The sequence below is a fragment of the Pan troglodytes genome, chromosome X (assembly GCF_028858775.2).
Source record: "Pan troglodytes isolate AG18354 chromosome X, NHGRI_mPanTro3-v2.0_pri, whole genome shotgun sequence".
Classification (NCBI taxonomy): Eukaryota; Metazoa; Chordata; class Mammalia; order Primates; family Hominidae; genus Pan; species Pan troglodytes.
The window spans coordinates 19,484,057-19,511,002 of NC_072421.2; the positions used below are offsets into that span (position 1 = coordinate 19,484,057).

Here is a 26,946-nt window from a genome sequence, read left to right on the forward strand (position 1 = left end):
GTCAGCTCCTCAAAATAGGTGGAAGGAAGTCACATGGCCTCAGCACTGGCTCCCTTCCTGGCTCCGCCTCTCACACATGTCCCTCCAGACCTGCGGTGAAATGAACTGCTTCTCCCCTCTGCCTCTGCCATGGCTCCACTGCCCCCTAACCTTTAAAGCAGATCTCTCTGGGCAGGGTTGGCAATACTTGTCATTCTTCCCAGTGACTTGGGACAAAAGCCAAAGTCTGGACTCCTTGGTGGCTCCACTCCCGCCCCCTGCAGACGTGTTGGGTGCAGCACTGCCTCCCACGTTCGCACTGGCGGTTCCTTGCTGCCCGGCACCGTCTCCTCCAGCTAAAGTGAGGCTCAGGCCCTCACTTCCTTCAGGTCGCTGATCACATCTTGCCCACTGAGATCTTCTCCAGTCATCCCAGAGGACAGGCCCTCTGTGCTCCCAGGCCTCCCCACCCGTTCCTCTGCTTCGTTCTGCCCCCGATATGCTGCGAAAATCATCACTCCTTGATCATTTTCCGGGGCGGGGAGGAGGAGGGGTCAGTCTCACTTCCTCCCTCGGCTGAGCTGCAGGAGACTCAGAGATGGCCTTGGCCTCACCCAGCTGTGCTGTCCCCACACAGCCGGCTGCTTTGACATTTAAAGGACTAGTCCGATCCTGCTGGGTCGCATTCTTGAGCAACTCCGGCGCTGTGGCCCTGCACTTTCTGGAGGACTGAGTGTTTTACTCAGCCTTCACCTATGAGGAGCCCGTGAGACCCAGGCGAGGGTTGGGAGGGTCAAATCCCCACCTCCTGCCCCAACCCATCTTGAGCCTCTACCCTCTTCCCCCAGCATAGCTGAGCAAGTGGGACTGGGGCTGGTGGAGGGGTGGTGCCTGCCATTCAGGGGCCGAAGACAGTGGCTCTGCTAAGGCCCCTCCACCCCCAGCCAAGCCCAGGAAGCCCCCTGCATCCCCTCCACCGAGTGCCGGCAGTTCCCAGGCTGCCTGGCCTGTGCTCACCTCTCCCCGCGTTTTCTGCCGCTCCACACCCCCTAGTCCCGGCTCTGGTCACTCTGCGGAGCCTCTGCTAACCCCGTGCTGACAGTGAGCTCCCCGACCCGGGCTCCACCTTGACCCCTCTTGCACCGCAGACTTATTTTTGACTCTTTGCCCTACTAGGCATGGAGCCCTTTGTGCCTCAGCCAGCCAAGCCCAGATCCAGCCACGTGGACGTGTGCTGACAGCACCGTCGATGCATGCACAGTCTCCACCAAGCTGGGACAAAGGTACACATCCTGCGGGGGCAGGGCGGGGCGGCAGTCACCACCCTAGCACTAGGGAGCTCTCTGCTTTAGGCGATGGAAAGCCCAGAATCCTTTCTGGTGAGATTCAGGCGGCAGTGCAAGGAGCCACTAAGAACGGCTGCTTCATCTTCTGGCGCGAAGAGCTGCGTCAGCCGCGGTGTGTGCAGTGCCCTCTCAAAACCTTCTCCCAGCCTGCTGGGCCACTTTCGCTCCAGATCTCTTGTGGCTAATGAGGGAAAGGGGAGCAGGGAGCTGTTGCCTGCACTTCCAGAAGGAGGGGAGGGAGGGGAGAGGCAGAGAGGGCCGCCTGGCCTAGATGGCTGTGCCTCCCTTGAGCCCAGGAGAGAGACTCCAGTACTTACAGGAACTCAAACGATCCCTGGTGACAGCTGGAGGAAATTATTCACACTGTCAGGAGAGAGGCTTATACCACGAATGGTTCCAATTCATTATTTTTAAATCCCCCAGCTGGCTAAAGAGTTAGAAGAAAAGATGTGACAATCATTTGAGTCTTGTCCCAGATGGGCTGTCACTCAAGGGCTATGAAAATCTAATGGGACTGGGCTGGTGGTCACAAAAACTGCAGGGCGCACTGGCAATTCTGCAGGGCTTTGCAGGATGGTGGAAGGTGGTCTGGTGGGCCATACTGGGCAGCAGTGGTGATCCAGCCCCTATGGCTCAGTAGCATTTCTACCCAAAGACAGAACATGTAATTAATTGTCCTACCTCCATCCCAGAGGTGGGTGCCAGGATGGCTTCCATGCACCTGGGGTGAGGAGGGGTTGCCTGCACGCCCCTCTTCACTCCTGACACACAGCCTTCCTCAGGGGCAAATGTGCCTCTTGCGTCAGCTCTCCAGGGCAGACCCTGGCGAGGGCACAGGTCCTTCTTTTATGGGCAGAGGAAAGAAAAGCAAGCATTCCGGCTGGAGCGGACACTGAGTTTCAGATGTTTGGCATCTGAACCTCCTTCCTGTGTTCAGGGGATCCCCATGTTATGAAGTGGGGACCTCCACTTTGGAAGGCAGAATTCTCAAGATGTGGCTTTTTTCTTTTCTTTGAGACAGGGTCTTGTTCTGTCACCCAGGCTGGAGTGCAGTGGTGCAATCACAGTTCACTGCAGCCTCGACTTCCCAGGCTTAAGTGATCCTCCCCCCTCCCCCCTCTTGAGTAGCTGGGAAAACAGGTGTATACCACTGTGCCTTGCTGATTTTATTTTTTGTAGGGAGGGTTTCACATTGTTGCCTAGGCTGGTCTCTAGCTCCTGGGCTCGAGACCTCCTGCCTAGGCCTCCCAAAGCGCCAGGATTACAGGCACAGGCCACTACGCCTGGCTGGATGCTGTTTTTTCTAACCTCTCCCTCAGCCGAGGCAGTATGCTTGCCTGAGACCTTGAAGTGGCAGCTAGTGGCTGTTTAAAATCCCTTTTGGTGACAAGTAGAAGCCTCTACATTTAGTTTCCAAAAGAGCAGAGGCAGTGGTCCCAGTGACAGTGCCCAGCATTCGGGGTGTCTGTGGTGTAAGTCCTGGGGTATGAACCTGGGAGTACTGGAGAATGACATGGGATCTTGGTCCTGGCTAGGGAGCCGCTTAGCCTGGTGACCATGTGACCTATCCAATATTGTTTAATAAACTTCCCACTTAACCCAGCCACAGTTGGTTTCTGTTATTTGCAAATGAACTTCGAGACAATGGCAGCTGGTGGCACAGAGATTAGAGCCAGTTACTGGGATTTCTCTTTGGCAAGTCCATCCTGGGTTTGCATCTGGGAAGATCTTTCACAAAAGGAGATGTGGAAGGCACAACCATCCCCTCGTGCCCAATTCAGATGCAGCTTACCCTCTGCAGAGCCTGGCACCTTGGCTATGCCAGCTGCAGGGGAAAGGGGTGGCGGCCACCTGCAAGGGTTGGGCCAATGCTGCACAGGATTCGGGCTCAAGACACCAACACCCTGCTAGGCCAGCGCAGGGAACACTCACCACGGGAGCCTAGGGGCTTCCTCAGGGGCCTTCAAGCACAAAAGAGATACTTTTCACCCTCCCACCCCCCAACCAGGCTGTATGCCTGCCTGCCTGGCCCTCAGTGGGCATGGCAGAAATGCTAGGATTCGTGTTGGATTCATGCATTTTTCAGAATAGTTTAAGGACTGCACGAAGACAGAGGGACGAATCACATGACTTCAGAGTTCATTGGTTCCAACTATTCCAGCCCTCCTGAGAAGGCATGTTTTGCCAAAAGTGCACATATGTTCCTCTAAAGAAAACCATGGTAGTTTTTTGATGGAATTTTTTCCTCTCCCAGGCATCGTCAGACGTGCCCAGCACTCGACTGCAGAGCAGCCTCTCTCACAGTTTCCACTCTCATTTCTCAAAGAACTCTCTTGGTACCTCAAGGCCGTGGCTTTCCTAAGTGGCTTTTTGAGGGAGACAGCAGGGACTGGGCTTTAAGGGGGCCACAGCGCAGCTTTTTTTCCCCTCACAGGCAGAGCCATCAGTAGCCACGTCGGGGAGAACAGAAGGCATTCTGGGAACGCGGTGCTCTCACATCCTGCAAAGTACAGGCCTGCAGAGCAGATGGCAGGGACTTCAAAAGCTAAGTCACCTTGAAAGATAATGGCACAAAGGGCGATTGGGGGTGGGGTGGGTGGGAGGCTTTTGTACCCTTTTGCAACAAGGAAGCAGAAAAGACAAAAGCTATTTGCCAGCCTGGTGCGGGAATCAATAGAATAGAGAGATGGTTCTGCTGCAATTTCCATCAAGGGTGGCCAAGCCTCCAGTCTTCTTGTCCAGAAGTAAGTGGCATCAACCAACTCTGCCAAACTGCATTTCCTGCCTCCTGATCTGGGGTCTTTTCCTTTTCTTTTTTCACACAGGGAGTATTTCCATCCTCTCTGTCCAGGCAGCTGAGCCTTGACAACCTCTCCTCCCCTTCACCATGCCCCGACTGATCTCCTAATGGAGCCCCACCCCTCGAGCCCCTGGGCCTGTGGAAGGTAGGGTCTCCCCCTCCTCATCCTCCCCCACTCCACTCCAGGTGGGGTTGCAATAGGGCTTATCTGGTTTCCTCTAAGCATGAAGCCCTTGGCCAGAGGAGGAGCGTGAGTTCACGTCACGCCCCCATGCTTAGTCCTGGCCTTTTGCATTTTTTGTGGATGGGTAAACTGAGGTACATAGTGGTCAACTCATGCCCAGGATCACAGAGGCACTGGCAGGGTGGCAGGAATGCTGAATTCACCTGATGAGAGCCAGGGACAGCAGCGGGTGGGGCGGTGGCTGCTTTTCAACTGAAGTTGTTAAAAGGAATGCTTATTCCTGGCCCCACCGGCTTGCCCTCCAAGGCAGAACGTGCTAATACCGAGCCCCAGCAAAGGTTCAAATTGACTTCTTGGCTCTGAGCGGGGAGGTAGAAGTTCCTGCCCCCCCCACCCCTGGCTCGAGGCTCCAGGGGCTGCCAGGCTCCTCTCGCCTGGCCTAGAAACAATCCCCTCCTGCCACCTCCACGCAGGTGCTGTCAGGACAGGCCCTCTGCCCTCAAACATCTGCTCCTCTCCTCGGGGAGGGGGGCCTCAGCTGCGCGCTGAAGGGGCCAGGCCTCAGAAGCCTGTTCTCCTTTGAAGCTGACAGCTTGATGCCTGTGGAAATGCGGTCCTATTTCAGGATTTCATTTTAAAGAGGTTTCAAAGGAGTGGCTGGAAGGCTTGGTGGAATCGCTTATTACGGCTCCTCTCCCGGCCCGCGGCTTGGTGGCTGAGCACGTCATCATCATTGGCAGGCAGGTGACTGTTCTAAATTAGCACCTGGCTCATTCTGGAGGGCTCTAACTCTTCCTGAGCTTTTTCCAAGAACAACTTTCATGACTTATACCTTCTTATACCTTTCCCACATTATCTGTTTGAAATGATCCACGGGGCAGGTGAATTACGTGTCATCTCCAAGACTCTTGTTTCTGTCGGGCATGTCTTAAAGACACACACACATGCAAAGGCTATGAAAATGCGACCCCCCAGACCTGGGAAGCTGCAGCCCGTGGAGCCTCAGGGGCAAAGGGAGCAAACTGGCTTGTGAGGGAAGAGCTGCTCTGGTCAGCGGCTGTTGTGGGATGGGGAGGGAACAGGGTGGCCCAAGGGGGCAGGGGCCTGGTGCCATGTCTGCTCATGTGCCGCCCTCCTTGTCTCTGGGATCTGCCCCCAAAATGCAAGAAACGCGTAAGCCCACTGTAGCAGATATGGAGAGACTCCGGGGGATTTTCCTTTACCTAACTACTCTGCACCTCTGCAAGGGAGAGCATTATGGTTTGGAAGAAATGGAAACGGCATGGAAGTCCCATGTGGGCAGAGCCTGCACACCAAAATTGGAGGGCTGAGAGTCTTCTAGACTGCAAAGGGTTTGACTCAGCCCAAAGAGGACTCTGCCAGGAAGCTGTCAGGCACCTGAGGCCACCTGCCTCTCCTCCGCTTCAGGAATAACCATCAGTACTGCATCTTGGCTCTGAGGGGCACTGGGCATCACGATGCCCACTCAAAGCAGCTAGGGCACGTTGATCTCTGCATCTCCATACAGATGTCCGAGGAAATGATCCCATAGCCTCATCTCTGTTTCAGAGGCAGAGTCCACCATAATCTAGCCCATTGCTCTCAACCAGACAGAGCGCACCTCCTGGCCACTAGGTGAGCATTTGTCTTTCAAGGTTTATTATTTACAGAAACTGTTTTCCCATTGGTTTTGTTTCCTTCCCCCAAGGTAAGACAATGCCCGGAGAGAAACTCCATTGCTAGGGCATTGGCAAAAGATTTGCAGACCCTGACACCTGACTCAACCTTGCTCTCCTCCAATCGGTGCCTCCGACTGCACCCACCCAAGAGAGTGAAGACCAAAGTGCTTCTACCAAGAGGGTACAAGTTCCTAGCCTGGCTCTATTTTTCAGAGGGAAGCATTGTTTCTGCGGGGGCATGCCTGTTCACTTCCATGGCACTGCTGACTTGTGCTCACCCTGTGACGCCTCGCCCAGAGCGACAGTATCCACTGCGGGGCGTTCACCTCACGCGAGCGGGGACCACAGGTCTAGCCCTAAACAACTGCTTGCCTGGCTATAAGAGGAGCCTTGTCTTTTTTTTTTTTTTTTTTTTTCCTAGATTCCAGAAGATGCAGGATTTTTCCTAAGGCAGGAGAAAACCCTAGTTCATAGACAGCCAGGATAAAAACCCTGGAAGACCATGAGCCAAGGTGAACGAAGAGGAATTTTCTAAATCTTGGGGACAGAGAATTATGTTACATCAAGGCAGCCATGCCAATAAAATGGAAGGCTATGAAAGCAAGCAAGACACAAGAAAACCCCCATTCCACAGAGAGACACAAGTGTTCTATTTGGTGAAGAGTTTGGTGCACAGACAGACTGCATCCTGTGAAGAGGTGGCCCTTGTCAAGGCTACTGCCGCCGGGAGGATCTTTGCATCTTTAGGATGTGTCACTAGCTCATCGAAACTATTTCTGTAACTCTCTGCAAGAGCCAATTTAAGCTGGCGTCTCAGTTCCCTCTGCACTCAAAAGAGACCAATTTCCAATTCCTCCTCAGAGTCCGTGAGACCAGATGCTACAGCAAATGTTCCAGAGAAATGAACCTAGAAAATGATCCCGGGGTGCTCCTTGCGGGGGAACACAGGACTCCTCAGCTCTATCTCTGTGGCTTTAACATACATCAGTTTCAGGGTGAGTGCTACCATTGCCCCCCGAGAGTGTTTCTGATGGGACATGCTTTCCTGATAGCACAGGGGATCTTGGGGGACAGAAGGTTCCCAGTAAGGCTAGGGGGCACGTGACAGATTGAGAGTGTGACCATGTTTCCAGGTGAGACCCTATTGCATCTGGCAGCCCGAATTGGGCAACAATTCCTGCAAATAAGAAGCCACTGCTCTTGTTAGGTAGGTCATCGTCCCGTAAGCCCCACTCGGAGCGCTGTCATAAAAGAAGTGGCAGATTCCTGTGGCTTGGTCTTTCTCCAGGGTGTCCATGGCGCCAATTGACACCTGCAGTAGGAAAGGGCAGAGGGGACAATAAGCAAAGCCCCCACTCCCCGTCACGCTTCTGCGTGGTGGTGGCAGCGGGTCAACATGGGCAGGGTGAGGGTTGCTCTAGTAGAGCCTTGGCCTTCTGAGAGGCTCCAATTCTGAGGGCATGAGGGCACAAAGCCAGCGCTGCCAGGGGGAATGCCCTACCTCTCTGGGCACTGCACTCTGTTATCACGCACCCTAGGTTGTAGCTCCTGACTATAATGAGGACTACTCTGTTGAACTTGACTTTGTGTACAGGGTAAGGGGTTCACCCATGGTCACATGTGTTGCAAGTGGTGGTGTTTGGACGAAAACCTGCATTGAGACAGGCCTATCCATCCCCAAAGGTCTTGAGATTTCCCAAGTGGCCACTGTACCATTTTCTAAGTAAGTGGTTGACATTTTTTCCCCATCATCTGTGATGACATTTTCTTGGTTTGAGTATATTCTTTCCTATTGGACACAGAATCTCCAGCCTCAACAGAGATAAATGCCAGCCAACCCAGCTCCCTGGCACCCCCACCTGGTCCTGCAAGAACAGCTGACTGGCCATCTGCACGATCTGGTCCACGTGGATGATGCCCCCGATGCTGGTCATCTCCGTGTCCGAGAGCAGCGTCAGCACCATGATGGCTTCCACCAGCAGCTGCCGGTACTCGGGCTGCGGCACGCGATTCAGCACCGATTCGACATGGACAGCAAACTTGATCTCATGCGGGGTCATCTACCAAAGGGACAGGCAGGCAACCACCAGTGAGAGGACAGATGCAGCCCTATCAATCACCGAGTAACCAAGGGTGACCGTAGCAGTGCCTGGGCTCGGGGCTCAGCGCCACTGCTGCCCCTTTTCTGGCCACTCTCTGGATCCTGCTGGCAGTGGCCCTCAGAGCAGGAGGCTGGAGTGTGCCTCCAGGAGCCAGCCTGTCCTAGCCTGATTTATCTACCCTTCCCCCCATCGACTACAGCTTCCAGGGAGCAGGGACCATTTCTGGTTTCTCTTTCCTCTTCATTATTCCTTCCAGCATGAAGCATGGTGCTTTGGGTGGGGTAAAACTAAAAAAATCCATGTTAAAAAGAATGACAAATCACCTAGGGACGATTACTGTTTTTAGTTGGAGAAAAGGGCCGAGAAGGCTGCCCATGGGGCAGGCCAGGGTGGCATGGAGATTGGCTCCTTTCTTTCACCAGGGTTCTAAGGGGTGTCTGGCAAATGCAAAGAGCTTGCTAGCCTAGAAATGCTGAGTCTCAGGTGAAGAAAAAGGCTGATGCCAATAAATGCAGGAAGGACATTTTTGCCAAATATGAGGGTGAAGTGGCTAGACAGCTCAGAGCTACAAATGGCCTGTCAATTAGAATGAGCCCAAAAGGAGCACAAGAGGTCAGAGTCCATGCAATGAAGCCCTTATCGTGAACCCACAGAGGGGCCCGCCTCTGCGTTTTTCTCATCGTACCTCTCGGGTCGTCGAGGATGGGAGGACATAACCATCGATGGAGAGACCGTGGCACTGGAGGCAGAACAGAGCGCATTTCAGTCAGATTCCAGAATGGGATAAGCACATGCATGCACACACAGGCGTGCATGCACACACAGCACCCTCTGCCCTGGAAACCCATATGAGGGCTGGGACACGCCAGACTGTCAGAGTTATTTTTAGAGAGCTTGTTCTCACTGCCCACAGGCTGTGTTTTCGATGGAACAATTCTAGGGAACCCAGCAGGCATCTTTCAGATCTCCTCCGAACAATGCCCTAGGGGGCTGCCGAGTCCTCCCGGGAGGCTCCACATTGTACTTGGCAACTGGGCCCTGGCGGCTGCGAGGCCCCTTTGGTGCCATAATAAAGGGGGATTTTCATGGCTCCTGCTGGGGAAGGGATGCTTCTGTGCCTTTGCAGGCATCTATTTTTGAGATTTCTATAATAAGCACCAATCACAAAAGCCTCCAGCACATGCACAGACATGCACATGCACACCCATGTATATAAATATCGAGTGCCAGCTCAACACAAAATGCTTTTTCATAATAGAAATATCTTGGTATTGCGCCAGTGAGTCCGAGCGGAAGCATGTGATGCCCCAGGAAGAGTGGGGAAATTTTCTAGGAACAGCTTGTTCTAGTCTAACTGGCCACCTTCTAAATCCCAGCACCCCAGCCCGGAGTGTCCCCAGTGGGCTGAGGGTAGAACAGCAGTGGACACTCCCACCCCCTTAAGAGAGGTGGGAAGTGGAGCAAGCACCATGAGCCCCTGCAGGATCCTGCCTGGGTCCCGGGAGTCCAGCTGCTCAGGCAGGGCCTGCTCCGACCTCCTCACATCCCTCTGCGGTGGCCGTGAGGAATACCTTGGGGCCCATGAAGCACAGGGGCCCCTGTTACAGAAAGAACCTTGAGCAAGTGGTGCCATGGCTTTGGGAAGGGGGCTGTTGTATGCTGTCACTGGGATTATTTTTTCTCTTCTCTCCCACTGTGAAATGAACTAAAAAATAGTTCTGGGGGGAAAAAATGTCTTGGTTTGCACAGCTTTTAAGCGAGGCACACTGTCCTTCCACTCAAGGGAAAAGACAGGGAGGGCCTGGTGCAGCCCAGGGAGCTGCATGAACTCTCTTGGGCTGATGCAGAAGGGAGACACTGGGGGGGGGTACAGAGAATGCTGCCCCCTCCTTGACAACAGGCGCTCAGGGAGGTGCTCCTGTGCTCAGGTACACGCACCACAGTTCCCAGGGACAACAGCTGGGGAGATGTGAACGGCCCCAGGCAGATGGGAAGCGCAACAGCCGGCTGGCTGAGGGGAGTGGGGCCCCAGGGTGTGAGGGAGATTGTGCCTTCAGGGCACACAGGACCTGGGGCTAAACTGGAAGCTCTCCACCTCTGTACACCTTGGAACTGAACATGGCAGGTACCCTGGGAGGGTGGGGCTCAGTCACATCGCTGAACAGCAGGGACACTACTCCTGCCTGGATGTGCAGGAGGCTGGGGGCTGGCCTACTCCAGGCCCCTCCTGAACTGTCATTCCAGGTTCCAGGCCTGTAGGTGCTGCTCTGGGTGGTTTTACAGGGTTTTCATCTGAAGCCTCCCAGCCTTTCCCTGTTCTTCTATGTTCCTAAAATACGTCCAAGTTGGTCCCACACAACCACAACCTAGACTGCCACCTTGTCTTACTTGCTGTGGTTCTCAACTGGGTTGATCTGCCTCCCACGGGATGTTTGATAATGCCTGGAGACACTTTTAGTTGTCACACGGGGGTGGGGTGGGGAGAAGAGATGGCTGCTGGCATCTGGCGGGTAGAGGCCAGGGATGCTGTAGACATCCTACCACGCACAGGCCCCCTAGCAGAGAATGCCTCGGCCCCAGGTGCCAACAGCGCTGAGGCAGAGAAGCCATCCTCAGGGCTGTGTGTTTGCTCGCCTGGAGGTGCCACCATGCCTTGCCAGGACAGTAAGGGGACGGTTCACTTCCCCAGGAGCTCGCGTCTCGGCTTACCTTCTGGAGGATCTTCCACACCCTCTGGTAGAATCCCACGGGGACCCTGTTGATGGCCCCATCCAGCCTTCTCCTGCGCAGCCACTGGCCCTGCCGCTCACCCCAGCCGATGTGATGTCCTCCCGAGTCTGAGGATGACGTGCCAGTGGGCGAGGATGGGGTGCTGGACCTCTGCAAGACAGACAGCTTGGGGCCTCAGAAGCCACGCAGCAGGTGCCCCAGGGAAAGTGCGCCATCTCGAAGGGCGGCCCTGCGACCTAGGCACAAATGCCAGAACACCACTCGCCAGAGGGGAACACGGTTCCTCCAGTCCACCTTGTCTGTTTCCTCATGTGAGATGACTCGCATACTTTGGGTTGATCACTTCATTCCATGTTGCACTCTGCCCTGCCCCCGGAGAGGCGGTCCCACCCCCAAAGCTAGAACCCATAAGGAGGAGGCCGAACAGGGCGAGCACGGGCTTGGGGGTCAGACTGCTGGAGTGCTAATCCCCACTCAATGCCAGCGGTGCCAAGGACACACCCGAGGCCGTCTGGCCCTGCCATGAACACTGATTCTGGGCCTCAGTCTCATCTGCACAGTGGGGACACAGTCAGGCATCCTGTAAAGAGCTGCCCGGAAGCCTTCACCACGTGGAGACACGGAAGCCCCTGAGGCATACCTAGTGTGCGCTAAGTGCCCATGAGGGGCAGCTGTCACCCGCACGTGGCGCCTGTGCCACTGCAGTGGGAGAGCTTTGAGGGTGACAACGGGCCCTCGGAGCAGGCATCCATGGCTCAGGGAGACAAACTCCATAGTGCCCACTTCATTGCTGCAGTGCCACAGAGAAGTGACAGACACGTTTCCACAGGACAGGAACCACAGAGAAGGCAACACATGACACGGGAGAAGACAAACAGTGAAGCCCGCGTTTAGTGGCGAGGACCTCGCAGATCAGGGTCCATCCACCCACCCTTTGCAATCCCATTTCCGGCTTTCCCTATTCTTGGCACTGGGCTTTATCTTAATTTGGGGCAATGGCTGCCTCTGAACTGGGGCTGACTTTGCTGAAGTGAGGGAAGAGGGCGCCATCTCCTTCCCACCTCAACATTGGCTGGACTGATTCAGGCTCCAGAGGGGGACACTGTCTGAGAGGCTCCCCACCGCTGGCGGGGCGGGCCTCTGTGAGTGGGGGCGCATCCCCTCCCTGCGGCAAAGCTCCCAGCCTTCTGTCTTGCCCTGCGGGGCTTCTAGCTTCGAGACCTCCAGGTCGAGAAGGGATAACCTTCACGCTCACACATCTCTTTTCCTGGGACTATCTGGCACTTTTGTTTCTTGATAGTGCCACATATCAAATGTGCACAATCAAATGTAAAGGGTTAAAGTGAAATCCTGAAGTGCGCTAGCAGGGCAGGAGGCGGAGCTCTCCTTTCTGCAGCACTTGGATTTCAACAGATCTTATTTTGAAAAGGCAGTTCGGCTGGGTTATTCCATTGGGCTCATTACTGCCACTTAAGGCAACAATTAGACACAAATAAAAGTAATTACAGCTGCACTCCTCAATGACTCAGCTGATCCGGGCCCTCCAGTTTCAGGAGGAAGATTCAGCCTCTGCTCTGCGGTGAGCGCAATCCGAGCCCTGCACGAGATCTGGGGCATGGCAGGTGCAGAGTGCTAGTTGGCACATGTGGGCAAGGGCTCACCATCCTGGCTCCATAAAGAGGCATGGAACTAATGCCCCGAAGTTTCCAGAAGCTCTGGGAATTGGTGAGAAGGAAACTCCTCACCCACACTGTGCCAAGGAGCACAGGCAGAGAACTGAGAGCTTAAGACGGAGAACAAAGCTCAGGGCAAGCACTTTGGGGCCTTCTTTCTACCCTCCTCAGAATTCCAGTTGGAGGAGCCTGTGAGCATCCCGCTGAAAACACTTCAGCCCTGCTCGAATCCTCAGAAGTTGGGCATGAGGTGGGAGCATGAGGAAGGACGCGAGGAGGAGCGGGGACGGACACAATAATCCCGAGGCACTGTTACCGCAGACTTGGAGGAATGCGCACTGCTGGACGCGGCCTGGCCCACAGAAAAGAACTACAAAACAAAAAGAATCCACTCAGTTGACAGCAATGACACCAAGAGACACAGCAGAGAGGAGGGTCATGGAGCAGCATCCGAAACACCCACAGAAAGCAGCAGCAGAGAATGCGGGCGCAGAGAAGGTGCCACAGCAACGCACATAGGCAAGCTCAGGTGCAGGGGCACCTGCAAGCACCACTCTGGGCTTCGACTCCACGTGAAACTTACTAACTGCTCTTTTTAAAAACATGAACTGTTACCATTGAATGTAAACATTAAATGTTCCTGTCATATGTGGAGGGTGCATCATCAAGTTTGGACACTATTTATTTTCCAAACTCACAGCCATGAAATGCTCATATTTTATGGTAAGAATTGTGAAAATCTACAGATGAACCAAATACCTACAGCTGACACTAACATGCTGCACCTAACATTCAGTAGATATTCATTAAATGAATGAATATGATGATCAGGCTGATACCTTTGGCCACATAAGTATTTCCTCGTCTAAAAATCTAGAATGTACCCTTAATTTGCAAGGGTACAGTGTGCTATCTACAAGGTATTCTTGCAAAAGAGACTAGAGATTGAAAATACCATAACACCTATTACATTTTTGGAACAAATAATATGTTCCTTGACATAAGTGGTCAAAGTTTGTACTAGCTAGGTGACTCTAAGCCCAGCAAAGAACAGAGGTGATCACTTCATCCCCGTAACACGCAAGAACAGCATGAAATGGAGGCGGAAGGAACCACTCAGATTCACCCACGGTCAGGCCATCGGGATGCGGGGACAGAGGGACGGTGCCACCGAGTGGCTGGCAAGGGAAGATGTTTGAAAAGCCAGTTCCCTACTTGGAAACAGCATAAACTAGGAGAGATAAAGCATGTTTTACCTCTGGACAACATGTGGAATCGGCCTTTACATGTCATTAAGATGTCTCCTCTAGGCTCTTGTGGTAATACACATCAAAATATTAGAAATGCGACTCCAGTGTCCCAGAGGGGGGTGGAGAACATATGTCACCAGGGTGATATAAAAGAAGAGCACCCTTACATGTTTTTCCTTCCAGGGTTAAGTCCCCCCAGGCGATCGGAGGACAGGAATAGCAGCATTCTTTCTACTGATATAACCAATGACCGCATTTCCCCCCCATTTAGTTTTCTATTTAGTTCCCTCTTTTTGAATAGAAACTCCCACTGAGGCAGAGCCTGGATGATCTCTTTCACAAAGTACCCTACAAAGCCCAAGAGTTTGAGAAACAGATTATTTTTAAAGGCATGGGGCAAGGTCGTCTCTCCTGCCCTCGAGTCCTGCTCTCTGCCTGTGCCCCAGCCCGTTTGCTGGATAGAGCCGCCCTCCACACATTCACACGCTGCGGAGTCACAGCCTCACTTTCCACATTCAAGCCAGAAAGAACAGGAAGTAAAGGACGAACAAGGCAAAGGGGTGTCACCTGTTCATCAGCACTAAACCGCCTAGTCATCTGAAAGCAAAAATACATCAGGAAATCAAAACCAGCTTTGAGCCAAGAACGCGTGCTTCTTCTATTGCCCTCTCTCTTAATCCAGGGCCGTGTTGGTCAAACCGCAGGGGTTGACCCATGAGTGCATCATGGACTCCATTTAGTGGGTCATGAACAGCATTTAAAATGGAGCAGAAAATTCGAGTGCATTTCTCATGGTCAGAGGGAAACTCTTTCCCAGCATGGATCCTGGGCAAGGCCTAGCACAGCACCCGGCACATTAAGACTCCGATGTTGAGCTGCGGCCCTGTGCGGGCAGTTCAAAAGGATTTTTTTTTTTTTTTTTTTTTTTTTACCAGGAATTAAAGGTGAACTAAGAAAAGAGACCCCTGTGGCTGGTGGAGAATCCAAGTATCATGGGCATTCCGGTCTATTTCCAGAGCCCTCTTGCTATTTCGTTTGAAGGACACAGATGATTCGGTGACTTTTTGCATGACTCTACTTTTTCAATGGCTGTGGCGCACTCCTAAGAGTGGTTCTTGGGAACAGAGGCAAACATGGACAAGGGTATTTTCTGGAACGTTCATGAGAACATCACGTTAAGGTTAAGGATGAGTGGGTAAGGGTGCGCATGACCGGCTCTGGAGTATCTATCTGGGGACAGAGGTGTGTTCAGATCCCAGACAGAAGGGACCTCCCACTCTACAGACAGTGGGCTACAGCCTCATGCCCTAGGTTTCTGTCGCTTTCTGGGGTAAGCCCAGGTAGGGAGACCACCACTCATCCCTCGCTGCCACTGAGGTGTTCTTACCTGTTTCATTTCACTCCTCAGTCTGTTAATGCCACTCCTCTCAGTTTTGGTGACTCCGGTATGGCCCACCTCGTGGATGGAGATGGCAGGGCTGGATGTGGAGGAGTGGATAGGGCGCACTGGGTGGGAAACACACACACGTGGTTCTCAGGAACTCTACAGCATCCAACCCGAGGCAGGATCTGCCCCTGTCTCCCCCACTTGACAATGAGGGCCTTCTCTGCCTGGCCAGCGCTGTGTCTCCAGCACCGAGAGCAGCACAGGTGCAGCACTCAGCTCTTAAAGGAGTAAACGGAAGTGTGCAGAGTACTTAAGCACCATTATAACACAGTGGCCAGGAAGCCCCGACACAGTGAGATATGTTTTTTTTTTTTTTCCGAGACGGAGTCTCACTCTGTCGCCCAGGCTGGACTGCAGTGGCATGATCTCGGCTCACTGCAACCTCCACCTCCTGGGTTCAAGACATTCTCCTGCCTCAGCCTCCCGAGTAGCTGGGATTACATGTGCCCGCCATCATGCCCGGCTAATTTTTGTATTTTTAGTAGAGGCAGGGTTTCACCATATTGGCCAGGCTGGTCTCAAACTCCTGACCTTCTGATCCGCCCACCTTGGCCTTCCAAAGTGCTGGGATTACAGGCGTGAGCCATCGCAACCAGCCATGTTTTTTTATTTTTTTTGAGACAGAGTCTTGCTCTGTTCCCGAGGCTGGAGTGTGCGATCTTGGCTCACTGCAACTTCTGCCTCCTGGGCTCAGGCGATCCTTCCGCTTCAGCCTCCCAAGTAGCTAGGACCACAGGTGTGCGCCACCATACCTGGCTAATTTTTTGTATGTTTTGTGAAGACAGGGTTTTGCCATGTTGCCCAGGCTGGTCTTGAGCTCCTGGGCTCAAGCAATCTGCCCGCCTCAGCCTCCCAAAGTGCTGGGATTACAGGCATGAACCACCGTGCCCACCCTTGCTTTTGGATAAGTAAAAAATTATTCTAATAAAACATACCCGGCCAGGCGCGGTGGCTCACACCTGTAATTCCAGCACTTTGGGAGGCCGAGGCGGGCAGATCACCTGAGGCCGGGATTTCGAGACCACCCTGACCAACATGGAAAAACCCTGTCTCTACTAAAAAAACAAAATTAGCTGGGCGTGGTGGCACATGCCTGTAATCCCAGCTACTCGGGAGGCTGAGGCAGGAGAATTGCTTGAACCTGGGAGATGGAGGTTGCGGTGAGCTGAGATCGTGCCATTGCACCCCAGCCTGGGCAACAAGAGCCAAACTCCGTCTCAAAAAATACACAAACAAACAAAAAACATACCCGAGGCCAGGCACGGTGGCTCACACCTGTAATCCCAGCACTTTGGGAGGCCGAGGTGGGAAGACTGCTTGAGCCCAGGAGTTCAAGACCAGCCTGGGCAGCATGGTGAGACCTCCTATCTATATTTAATTAGAAATAAATAAATAAACAAAAATTTAAAAAAAACCCAAAGCACACCTTCCTTGTAGAAAACTGAGACCACTGAACTACAGAAGCTAGAACTAACATCTCTTAATATTTTAGTCATGATTCTTCCAGTTTTTTTCCCTATGACTGTGTATGTTTTTAACTAACAAAACAGTATCATCACATACATACGTATAGATACAGAAACATGAGATGGATACATACATTCTGTGGTATGGTTCTGTGACCTGCCTTTTTGTACTTGTATCGTGAATGTCTCTCCCTGGCATTAAATATTCTATCACATCATGTTTCATGACCGCATGGAGTTTGATCTGGTGAGTGTTGACTGGTCAACAATATACCCAATCCTATTTGTATTAATATTTTTCTAAAGGGTTTGTCATGACTAATGTGTAGGACCCACATGGACCTTGCTGGGCTCTGTCCCCAGTCCCGTGTGACTCTCGGAATGCCCCTGGAAAATGACAAAACTGCTGTGGGCCCGAGGGGCTGGCACCCCGGGCAGCTGTGGCCGTGGGCTGGATGATCCAGAGGGCCTCCTGGTGCCAGGCCCTGTCTGGGCAGCAGATGCAGGTGTGAATGCAGGAGAATTCAGTGCCACAGCGGTGCCTGGAGGAGAGCCCATGCCCAGGCCTGAGGGCAAGGTGCCAAATGAAATGAAGGTGGCAGCTAGAGAAGGGCCTCGGGCTGGAGGGGGAAGTGCTAGGAAAGCCAGGCTGCCAGGGGCTGGAGGTGGAGGCAACCAGAGGCCACTGATGCACTGCACCAGGCCACCACCTCTCACTCCCAACCTATCGCACCAGCCTCGGGACTCAAACCGGTCCCTAGCCCCACCACCCACAAGCCTGGCCTCTGTGCTGTGGTAACAGCAATCATTCTAAAAGGCAAGTGTGATCGTATCACTGCCCACTCCAAAGCCTCCCAGGTCTAGCTGTCTTCAGGACAAAGGCCAAACAGTCCTCCCAGCATCACCTGAAACTCTACCAACTCGAGCCCTACCTCCCCTGAACTCCCGGCCACCTGCACTGCACTGGGCATCTGCCTGTGCTGGAAGGCCAGGCCCAGCTCAAAGGTCAACTCCTCGGGCAGCATCCCCTGCAAGCCTCACCATCCCACCTGACCCCAATGGAGCCATGGGAGTGGAGGGCACTGTGCAGGAGGAGTAGTGACAAATAAGGAACTTGGGGACAAGAACATTTAAAGGACAGCAGAGAGGCAGGAGCCCATAAGGGAGACTCAGTGATGAGCTGGGGAGGGAGGACAGACCCAGGAAAGTGGAAAACAGAAGGAGAAGGGTCTGGAAGCTACAAGAGGGGCTGTCTGGGGTGGGTGTTCGCTGGAAACATTTATCTCAGACATCTCAGGATTTAATCAAAATTCTAAGCCTATTTGGGCTTCCTAATTTACAAAAATTGAGCAATTACAAAGGACAGCTAACAAATGATGTTATATGTTAAAAAGACAGCATGTCTTCTGCTCTTGCTTGCAATCGCACATATTTATGACTTTCAAATGACATTACTCAGTTCCTAGTTTCATAGCATCTATAGCTGTACATCTAATGACAAATTTTTAGTAATTATCTGTGTCAAGCCATGAATACTATAATGATGAGCAGAACACATTAAATATTTATCTCGTACATTACCATTTCAAGGACTCTGCCTTGGAAAGAACTGGAAATTACTTTTGCAAAAGCATTCTGAGCACCCCTCCTTCGGGAAAGGAGAAAAACCACCAAAACACATCTGACTGCACGATGCTGTCTTTGTTTGCAGCCAGCACATGCTCAGGAAACATACAAAGTACCCAATGTCCTTCTTATTAAATAATAAAGGAATGATAGCCCACAGTGCATTTCTTTGGCTTGATGAAATAAATTCACCAACGTGCCTGCAAATCATTTAGCTTTTTTATGAGGAGGAGAAATGATAATTGCTTCAATTATAATTAGGGAACATTTGAGAACAAGAATCACGCCAGGACTTGGGTGATTATGTTTCCCAGCACTGCAAGCAGGGTTCCGGTTCAGATAAAAACAGAGTGAGCGAGGCAGGACAAAGCAAAATAAGTTAGCTCGAGCATGCTGTGAGGTCACAGAGGGGTCTCCTCCCTGCCCTGTGGAGGGTGATGTGAGGCCGGGTTGAGAATGTTTTTACCCAAACCAAAGGGCAGGATGCTCAGGTGGTGTGAAAGGACAGCCCTTTCACCCTGGCATTCGGGGTCCCCCACACTTCTAACACTTTTTTTTGAGAACAGAGTTTTGCTCTGTCGCCCAGGCTGGAGCGCAGTGGCGCGATCTCAGCTCACTGTAACCTCCACCTCCCGGGTTGAAGCGATTCTCCTGCCTCAGCCTCCTGAGTACCTGGGATTACAGGCGCGCGCCACCACGCCTGACTAATTTTTTTTGTATTTTTAGTAGTGACGGGGTTTCACCACGTTGGTCAGGCTGGTCTCAAACTCCTGACCTCGTCATCCGCCCACCTCAGCCTCCCAAAGTGCTGGGATTACAGGCGTTAGCCACCGAGCCCAGCCAACACTTTTGCATAAGTGATGGTGCCAGGTGCTTACGGCTACAGGAGGCAGTATACCACACCCACATGCTGTGCCAACCTGGGCAAGAAAAGCTCGCCCAGCACACTGCGAGCAGGTCTCAAAGCCCCCAAAGCAGGAAGCTTGAGCCTAGGACTCTGTCCATCTCCTTCAGGTAGGAGCCTTCCCTTCCCACATTCGCTATGCCCCACAGTGCTGGTTCTAATGTCTGCTGCATGTAAAGGAGGCAGCTCCCTGAAGACGTTAACAGGAGCATGGGACTTACCACTTCTTTCAACGCCAAACTCTTTCCCACTTAGAATATGGTGCAGGAGATTTTTCATATCGAAAGGGCTGAGGTTCATCAAACTTTCAGAAGCCTCTTCTCCTAAAAACAAATATCTTGTAAGTGTCCCAGACACAGGGCTGGTGGCGGGTAAAGGTAGGGTCAGGTGGACGTGGGTGGGGAGGGAGGTGACAGCAGATGCCGTGGCAGGTCCCCCTGTTCAGGAGAACCTCACTATTGCTTTGGGGCTGAAATGCACTGTTCCGTGGGGATTCTAAATGCTGCCGTTTAAATCATGTATCTGCTTAATTCTTAGACACATGATGTTTCACAATGTATGATCCCCAACGTTGGATGTCTCATGATGGATTTTTATATTCAAATTGGTAGGGTTTCTCCCAGTGAAGGTGTTATAAAATGGGAGTGACATCTCATAGCAAGGGCATCCAGGAAGGAGCTTAGATGTCGGGTACAGGGCGGAAGATTCCGCATCGCCTTTGAGGCTGTAATGGTAAACATCACCAGAGCCCCATTCTCCCTGACTTATGAACTTCAGCTCTATGCCGCATGGATGGGAGTTCCATCTAAATGAGAGAAGCTGGTAAGGCCTGAGCTTGCCACAGGCTTGGATGCTGGGTTCGAGATAACCTAAGCAGTTCTTCCCCTGAGAGTGGAGGCCGTGGCCGGGTGGTTGGCGTGGGGTGCGGCGGGAGCTGCAGGAGCTGCGGGCATCTCACCTGAGCAGTTCAGGCTCCGTGCCAGCTCCGTGGCCATCACCTGAATGATCAGTCCAATCCGGAGTCTCAGCATCTCCACAAAGAGGCTGGGCTGCGCCCTGACATACATGGCCAGGTAAACCACAATCTCCTGAGGCAGACACACACGGAGATAGGGTTTCAGAGACAGGGTGAGTGGCTGAAGGGTCCCCTCCACTCTGAGGAAGGCTGTGGCCCGACCCCTCCCACACCAGCCCCAGACCTGCGTGAGGACGGCAATGCTGATGTCCTGCCCACTGGCCTCATAGATGAGTTTTGTGAGCTCCTCTGGGGGAAGGGGCCTAGAAAGGAGCATTGTGTCACGAACGTGATGAGGTGTCTTGAGACAGTGCCTCCTCGCCCTCCATGGAACACCCTTATTTTCTGTGCTAGATGCATCCATGTGACAGAGTGTCTTTAAAAAGCCCCTCCTCCGAACACTGGGAAGCGCTGTTTTCCCCATGGCTCCCCCGCAAACCTGAGGTCCCCAAGGCTGAGGACTTACGCAGAGATGATCTTCTCCCGGGGCTCGGGCGGCAGGCCCACAGTGAGCTGCTTCTGGTGCGAAAGCAGGTCTGTGCAGGCCTGCGCAGTTAAGGGGAAGGGTGAGAGGCAGAGCGCGAGAGAGACTGGCAAAGATGACAGGCAGTGGGGAGGAGACACTGCCAATCAGATCGTACATTTACCTTTACAAACTTAGTAACCCATGTTGCCCTTGATCTGAAAAATTCATACCTAGACCCCAGACTAAGCAACCCAGACAGGGCTGGGTGTCTGTGGTCTCTGTCTCCAATGTGTGGCCCCAAGCCTGGCTCTGAAGGGCCCGTCAGTGGGCGTTTAATGCCCATCCACTAGCAAACACATTGGACTCCCTGCTATTGAGTGAGACAGGGATGAGTCCGAAGATACCGATGGTAAGAGTTAATAACCATATTCAATTCCTAAGTTACCCGTTTCCCCATTATTCACATCTAATAAATGCCATCATCTTACCATCATGACACTGAACTCGAGTGTCTTAGAAAGCAGCTCTGGATTTTGCCTGGCCTTGGGGTTATAAATATTAATGATCACTGTACTGTGGATGTGTGAAAAAAGAGAGCTCTAAGAGGCTGCCAGGCCACAGAGCACTTTCATTTGATTTCCTGGCGAGACTTTTTCCGTAGCCAAGAAAGAACAAAACCAATCCACTTGCATTTCCTTCCCTCTGCTCGCCTTCCTGGAGCAGCAGGCAGGCAGGAGAGAAGGGCCCGCTCCACCTGTGGGTTAAAGAATGGGGCTCCTTCACAAGTAAGAGGTATAACTGGGAGATTGGAAGTGGAAGAGGAAGGGGGCACGAGCTAGTGAGCACACATGGGCAGCCTGCACAGTCGCACTGACCTCAGCCAGGACCTCCACTTTCTTCCTGAGAAGGCCTGAGATGTAGCGAATCAGACCCCACTCCTGGTTCAAGCCGGCTTTCCCATAGAGCTCACCGAGAAGGTTTTGAACGGTGACCCCGTGCTGTCCAGAGAGATTTGTGTCCCAGCTGGGACCCCTGCCAAGAGGTAGAAAAACCCAGAAATATGGTCCAGAAAGTTTAGACTGGGAGAGGAATGGATCACTGTGCATTTTGCACAGCACTTGGGCTCTCCCAGTGCCCCTGAGTCTCACTGAGAGGGTTACGCCCGACCAAAGCTTCCCTATGTCCTTTGAAACAGAAGCCTAACATCAGGACGTGGTGGCCTCCTGGCCTCACATAGCCTTCTCATGCTGGGGGACCAGCATCAGTAGGCAGAGAAGGGGATGGAAGTCTCATTCCTGGTGATCCTGGGTAACTGGGGTGAATATAATCATGACCTGGGCTGGCTAGAAGGCCAAGAATACTACGGAAAAAATTAAGGAGAACTGAGAAAGCTTAGCCTAGTAAAGACCATAAACTTACTGCTACGGCTTGCATGTCTGTTTTCCCCCAATTCCTATGTTGAAATCTTAACCCCCACAATGATGACATTAGGAGGTGGGGACTTTGGGAGGTCATCAGGTCAGAGGGCAGAGCCCTCCTGAAGGAGATGAGTGCCCTTATAAAAACAATGCCAGAGAGCTCACTCGCCCCTTCCACCATGTCAGGATGCAATGAGAAGATGCCATCTATGAGAAAACAGGCCTTCCCAGACATCAAATCAGCCTTGAGTTTCAACTTCCCAGCCTCCGGAACTGTGAGAAATACATTTCTGTTATTCCTAAGCCAATCTGTTCATGGTATTTTGTTATAACTGCCCGAATGGACTCAGACACTTACTTTATGACATAAAGAATGTACAGAATGTCTGCTTGGTCCTGTAGGTTCGAACAATCTTTTAGCTGCTCAACCAGCTTCTCACAGTCCACGTCACCATGGTCATCTCTGGGCCACTGAAAGTCACTTTCAGGAACCTGTTCATACAAGAGCCAGAAAGCAGGGAGATGGGCTAGGCATGGAACTTTCGGAAGATCAAGAAGTGAAACACCAATCTGGTCTTGGAACTCTATTGCTGTGCTGTGCTCCAGTTTTCAATGACTTTTTGTACCTCTTTATTTATAGGCTTTTACTATTTTTGATCAGTGAATCACTGTGCTGGTCAACATTTGCAAGAGACTGGACTGAATAGGTTAAAATATATGTGAGTTTTATTTATGGAAGGTTCACAGACAAGTAGAACTAACCTCTGGTGTTAGGAATCATGACAGCAGTTATCTCTGGACCAGAAAAGGAGAAAGAGATGGGAGGGGGGCACAGAAGGTGGTCATTGATCCAGGTATACTGGCTTGGTGATCATTCATTGAGCTGAAGGTGTGAAGGATGTGCTATCCCCAAATATGCCAGATTGGTATATTGACAATTTTGAGTTGAAAACATTGGAAAAATTGTAGTTTCAGAAAGGGGTAGCTGACCTGTCTCTTTCTGCAGGCAGCAAGCCATAAGGATGCCTCTGGGAGGGGTACACTCCTAGGGCATGAAAATAGCCCATATCACCAGAGCCCAGGAACTGGGGGTGGCAATGGACCTGTATAAATACACTTACCCAAGGAAACCTTATCTTCCACTAGTTTTACACGCCCCGTGTATATATCTCCTAGTAACTGCCTCTAGCCAGATTTTCCTTGTCCTGTCCTAGCTTCTCAAATTTATCACTCTTTGTTTAAAAAGTAGGAAAGCATCTTGCTTTGACCACTTCTTCAGACTTCACTCTCTTGTGAAGATCCCCATGTACCCAGAAAGCTAATCACCTTTGTATGCTTTTTTTTGCAGATGCGTGGTGTCAAGCGGCTTCTAGACGGAGCCGAAAAGCCCTCACAAGAGCTAAGGAGGGGTTGGAGGTGACCTCTCGCTTCTCTATTCCTGCTTTCTGCACCATGCTGCATATATGGTATAGTTATTTGGAAGCAAAACAAACGCAAAAAGGATGTAAACAACCTAAAATTGAAATCAGGGTAAAATCTTCTCCAACAGGCACTGAGTGTGCCACTGAGTCTATTCGTGTGGGGTAGAATCAGGGAAGAGTCCTGGATAAAATAACAAATTGTGGGAATTAATGGAACAGCCTGAGATTTTATTCTCCTGAGCAATCTTATTTTTAAAATTTTTTTATGCCCATCTTTTTCCTGCAGTATCCTAAGGAATCTTTTACTGTTTTTCTTACATTAAGAGCATTAGGAGCCAGGTGCAGTGGTTTGCGCCTGTAATCCCAGCACTTTGGGAGGCTAAGGTGAGAGGATCGCTTGAGCCCAGGAATTCCAGACCAGTCTGGGCAACATGGTAAAACCCTGTCGCTACAAAAAATACAAAAATTAGCTGGGCATGGTGGCGCACGCTGGTAGTCCCAACTATTTGGGAAGCTGAGGTGGGAGGATTGCCTGAGCCTGGAGGTTGAGGCTGCAGTGAGCTGTGATCACACCACTGCACTCCAGCCTGGGTGACAGAGCGAGACTCTAAGAAAAATTTAAAAAGGCCATTAGGAACAAGGAGTCCTGTACTCTGTTCCCCAAGTAGTCCCACCTTGGCTGGCTAAACAGTTAGGCGGGGTTAGGTAGTGAGCTTTTTCCTCTAGTGGCTACATAGACTCTGATGAGTAGGCAGCAAGGTAGTAGCTTTTTCTACAGGCAAAATGTAAAGGTTTGCATCAAATTCAATGTACATATTGATGCAAGTCAGATTCCAGACAACGAAGTGATTGGGTTCACACCCAAGCCCAGAGCTTCTAAACTGAAAGGTCCCTGATATCGAGAAATATGCTGTTTCTTTTGAGTTTAGCCATTTGGAAGAGTTTGGGGACTCATCCTGCATTGTAGAACACCATACTTTTAAAAAAAGCTGTTCCATATACTTTACCTTTTCTAGGAGTGGCTGAGGAGAATCAACAAGATTCAGTGATTTACGGTGGGCACTTAGAACTTTAGTTGGCAAAGTCATGGGAACAACTGGAAAACAAAAGAATAAAGAGAGTTATTCTGAGGAGGAAGAACAACACTTTTTTTTTTTTTTGAGACAGAATCTCACTCTGTCACCCAGGCTGGAGTGCACTGGTGTGATCTCGCCTCACTGCAACCTTTGCCTCCCGGGTTCAAGCGATTCTCCTGCCTCAGCCTCCCGAGTAGCTGGGATAACAGGCACGTGCCACCACGCCCAGCTAATTTTTTTTTTTTTTTTTTTTTGAGACAGAGTTTCCCTCTTGTTGCTCAGGCTGGAGTGCGATGGCGAGATCTTGGCTCACCGCAACCTCCACCTCCCAGGTTCAAGTGATTCTCCTGCCTCGGCCTCCCAAATAGCTGGGATTATAGGCATGTGCCACCACGCCTGGCTAATTTTGTATCTTTAGTAGGGACGGAATTTCGCCATGTTGGTCAGGCTGATCTCGAACTCCCGACCTCAGGTGATCTGCCCACCTCAGCCTCCCAAAGTGCTGGGAATACAGGCATGAGCCACTAGGCCCGGCCTAATTTTTATATTTTTAGTAGAGACAGGGTTTTGCCATGTTGGTCAGGCTGGTCTTGAACTCCTGACCTCAGGTGATCCAGCCGTCTCAGCCTCCCAAAGTGCTGGGATTATAGGCTTGAGCCACCGTTCCCGGCCAATACTTCTTTTGAGAAGTATGGCGGCTGCTCCTTATCTAACACAAACCAACAGAAGGAAAGATCACTTATTTAGTTTAGCTTCAACAAGAATTTATCATGTAGCCACCTCATGTGCTAAATCTGGGAATAAGAAGTGAGCAGGGCATAGATCTTGCTTTGAGAACTGGATTTCGCTTTTCCCTCCTGGAATTCAGGAAAAATGATACAACATCCCAGGACTGGAAAGAAGCTCAGAAGTGATTTCGCCTGACCTCTTTTTCTTTCGGATGAGGAAACTGAGAGACCCAGAGAGGGCAGACCATTTGTCCAAGGTCACTTCCCATAACCAAGGTGTCTTGGCTTCCGGTCCAGTATGCACTTCACTCTGCCACTGCTGGGCAGTAGGGCTTGTTTTTCAACCACCTCTGGATATTATCATTATTGATATTTATTCATTAAGCCATCCCTGTCTTCCAGGCTATATCATGTCATCTCAGGAGAACAAGAAGTTTTCAAGGTAAAGATGATGCATATTTAAAAGGCATTTATAGACCTCCAGGTTATACTTGTGAATTGAATACACACTGTAATTTTAATTCCTTCCAACCCTCCACTAACATTACAGAAAATATATACAGTCATGCATTGTTTAATGACAGGGATACATTCTGAGAAATGTGTCATTAGGCAAATTCCTCACTGCATGAACAGCATAGAGTGTACTTACACAAACCTAGATGGTACAGCCTACTACACACCTAGGTTGGATGATAGAGGCTATTGCTCCTAGGCTACAAACCTGTATGTATGTTCCTGTACTGAATACTGTAGGTAACTGTAACACAATGGTATTTGTGTGTCTAAACATAGAAAAGGTACGGTAGAAAGATGGTATAGGCCAGGCATGGTGGCTCATGCCTGTAATCCCAGCACTTTGGGAGGCTGAGGTGAGAGGATTTCTTGAGCTCAGGAGTTCAAGACTGGCCTGGGCAACATAGTGAGACCTCATCCCTACTAAAATTAAAAAAAAAAAAAAAAATGGTAGGCCAGGCGTGGTGGCTCACACCTGTAATCCCAGCACTTAGGCAGGCTGAGGCGGAAGGATCACCTGAGGTCGGGAGTTCAAGATCAGCCTGACAACATGGCGAAACCCCATCTCTACTAAAAATACAAAATTAGCCAGGTGTGGTGGCACATGCCTGTAATCCCAGCTACTCCGGAGGCTGAGGCGGGAGAATCGCTTGAACCTGGGAGGCGAAGATTATGGTGAGCTGAGATCATGCCATTGCACTCCAGCCTCGGCAACAAGAATGAAACTGTCTCAAAAAACAAAACAAAAACAATGAGCCGGGTGTGATGGTGCATGCCTGTAGTCCCAGCTACTGGAGGGCTGAGGCAGAAGGATCGCTTGAGCTCAGGAGACTCAGGCTGCAGTAAGCCCTGATCGTGGCACTGCACTTCAGCCTGGGTGACAGAGCAAGACCCTGTCAAAAAAAAAAAAAAGAGAAATATGGTATATAAGATGAAAAATGGTTCACCTCTATAGGGCCCTTGCCATGAATGGAGCTTGCAGGACTGGAAGTTGCTCTGGGTGACTGGGTGAGTGGTGAGTGAATGTGAAGGCCTAGGACATGACTGTACACCGCTGTAGACTTCATAAATACTCTACATTCACACTGCACTGAATTCATCACACAGTGTTCTTTAATAC

At 51.4% G+C, this 26,946-nt stretch overlaps 1 protein-coding gene and 2 long non-coding RNA genes across 10 annotated transcripts in view; 2 read left to right on the forward strand and 1 right to left on the reverse strand.

Moving 5' to 3' along the window:
• Nucleotides 1-535: 535 nt before the first annotated feature.
• On the forward strand, nt 536-6,509 carry LOC112206881 (uncharacterized). 2 transcript variants are annotated; one of them, XR_010154900.1, is made up of 8 exons: nt 536-756; nt 1,156-1,262; nt 3,760-4,069; nt 4,177-4,270; nt 4,950-5,053; nt 5,561-5,944; nt 6,018-6,169; nt 6,410-6,509. It is a non-coding gene; the product is annotated as an uncharacterized LOC112206881 (long non-coding RNA). The 2 variants fall into 2 exon arrangements; XR_010154901.1 differs by lacking the exons at nt 5,561-5,944; nt 6,018-6,169; nt 6,410-6,509 and having other exon boundaries at nt 4,935-5,053.
• Nucleotides 6,510-6,614: 105 nt separating this feature from the next.
• Nucleotides 6,615-26,946, reverse strand: part of PHKA2 (phosphorylase kinase regulatory subunit alpha 2) — a 91,725-nt gene continuing 71,393 nt past the window's right edge. For 2 of the 7 annotated variants that reach the window (XM_016943186.4, XM_016943189.4), the window contains 14 exons: nt 24,514-24,602; nt 22,444-22,577; nt 21,543-21,699; nt 20,668-20,747; nt 20,386-20,464; nt 20,145-20,274; nt 19,408-19,509; nt 15,131-15,249; nt 14,311-14,340; nt 12,810-12,863; nt 10,800-10,970; nt 8,776-8,829; nt 7,848-8,048; nt 6,615-7,300 (listed from right to left, as the gene is read on the reverse strand). In XM_016943186.4, the coding sequence (XP_016798675.2) occupies nt 7,130-7,300; nt 7,848-8,048; nt 8,776-8,829; nt 10,800-10,970; nt 12,810-12,863; nt 14,311-14,340; nt 15,131-15,249; nt 19,408-19,509; nt 20,145-20,274; nt 20,386-20,464; nt 20,668-20,747; nt 21,543-21,699; nt 22,444-22,577; nt 24,514-24,602 (1,571 nt within the window). In that variant the 3' untranslated portion in view covers nt 6,615-7,129. Of the gene's footprint in view, nt 7,301-7,847; nt 8,049-8,775; nt 8,830-10,799; nt 10,971-11,460; nt 12,864-14,310; nt 14,341-15,130; nt 15,250-19,407; nt 19,510-20,144; nt 20,275-20,385; nt 20,465-20,667; nt 20,748-21,542; nt 21,700-22,443; nt 22,578-24,513; nt 24,603-26,946 lie in introns of all 7 variants that reach the window. The other 5 variants (XM_016943188.4, XM_063804864.1, XR_010154898.1 and 2 more) reach the window with 4 other exon arrangements.
• LOC112206882 (uncharacterized) lies at nt 7,582-8,613 on the forward strand. Its single transcript, XR_002941374.3, has 2 exons — nt 7,582-7,711; nt 7,791-8,613. It is a non-coding gene; the product is annotated as an uncharacterized LOC112206882 (long non-coding RNA).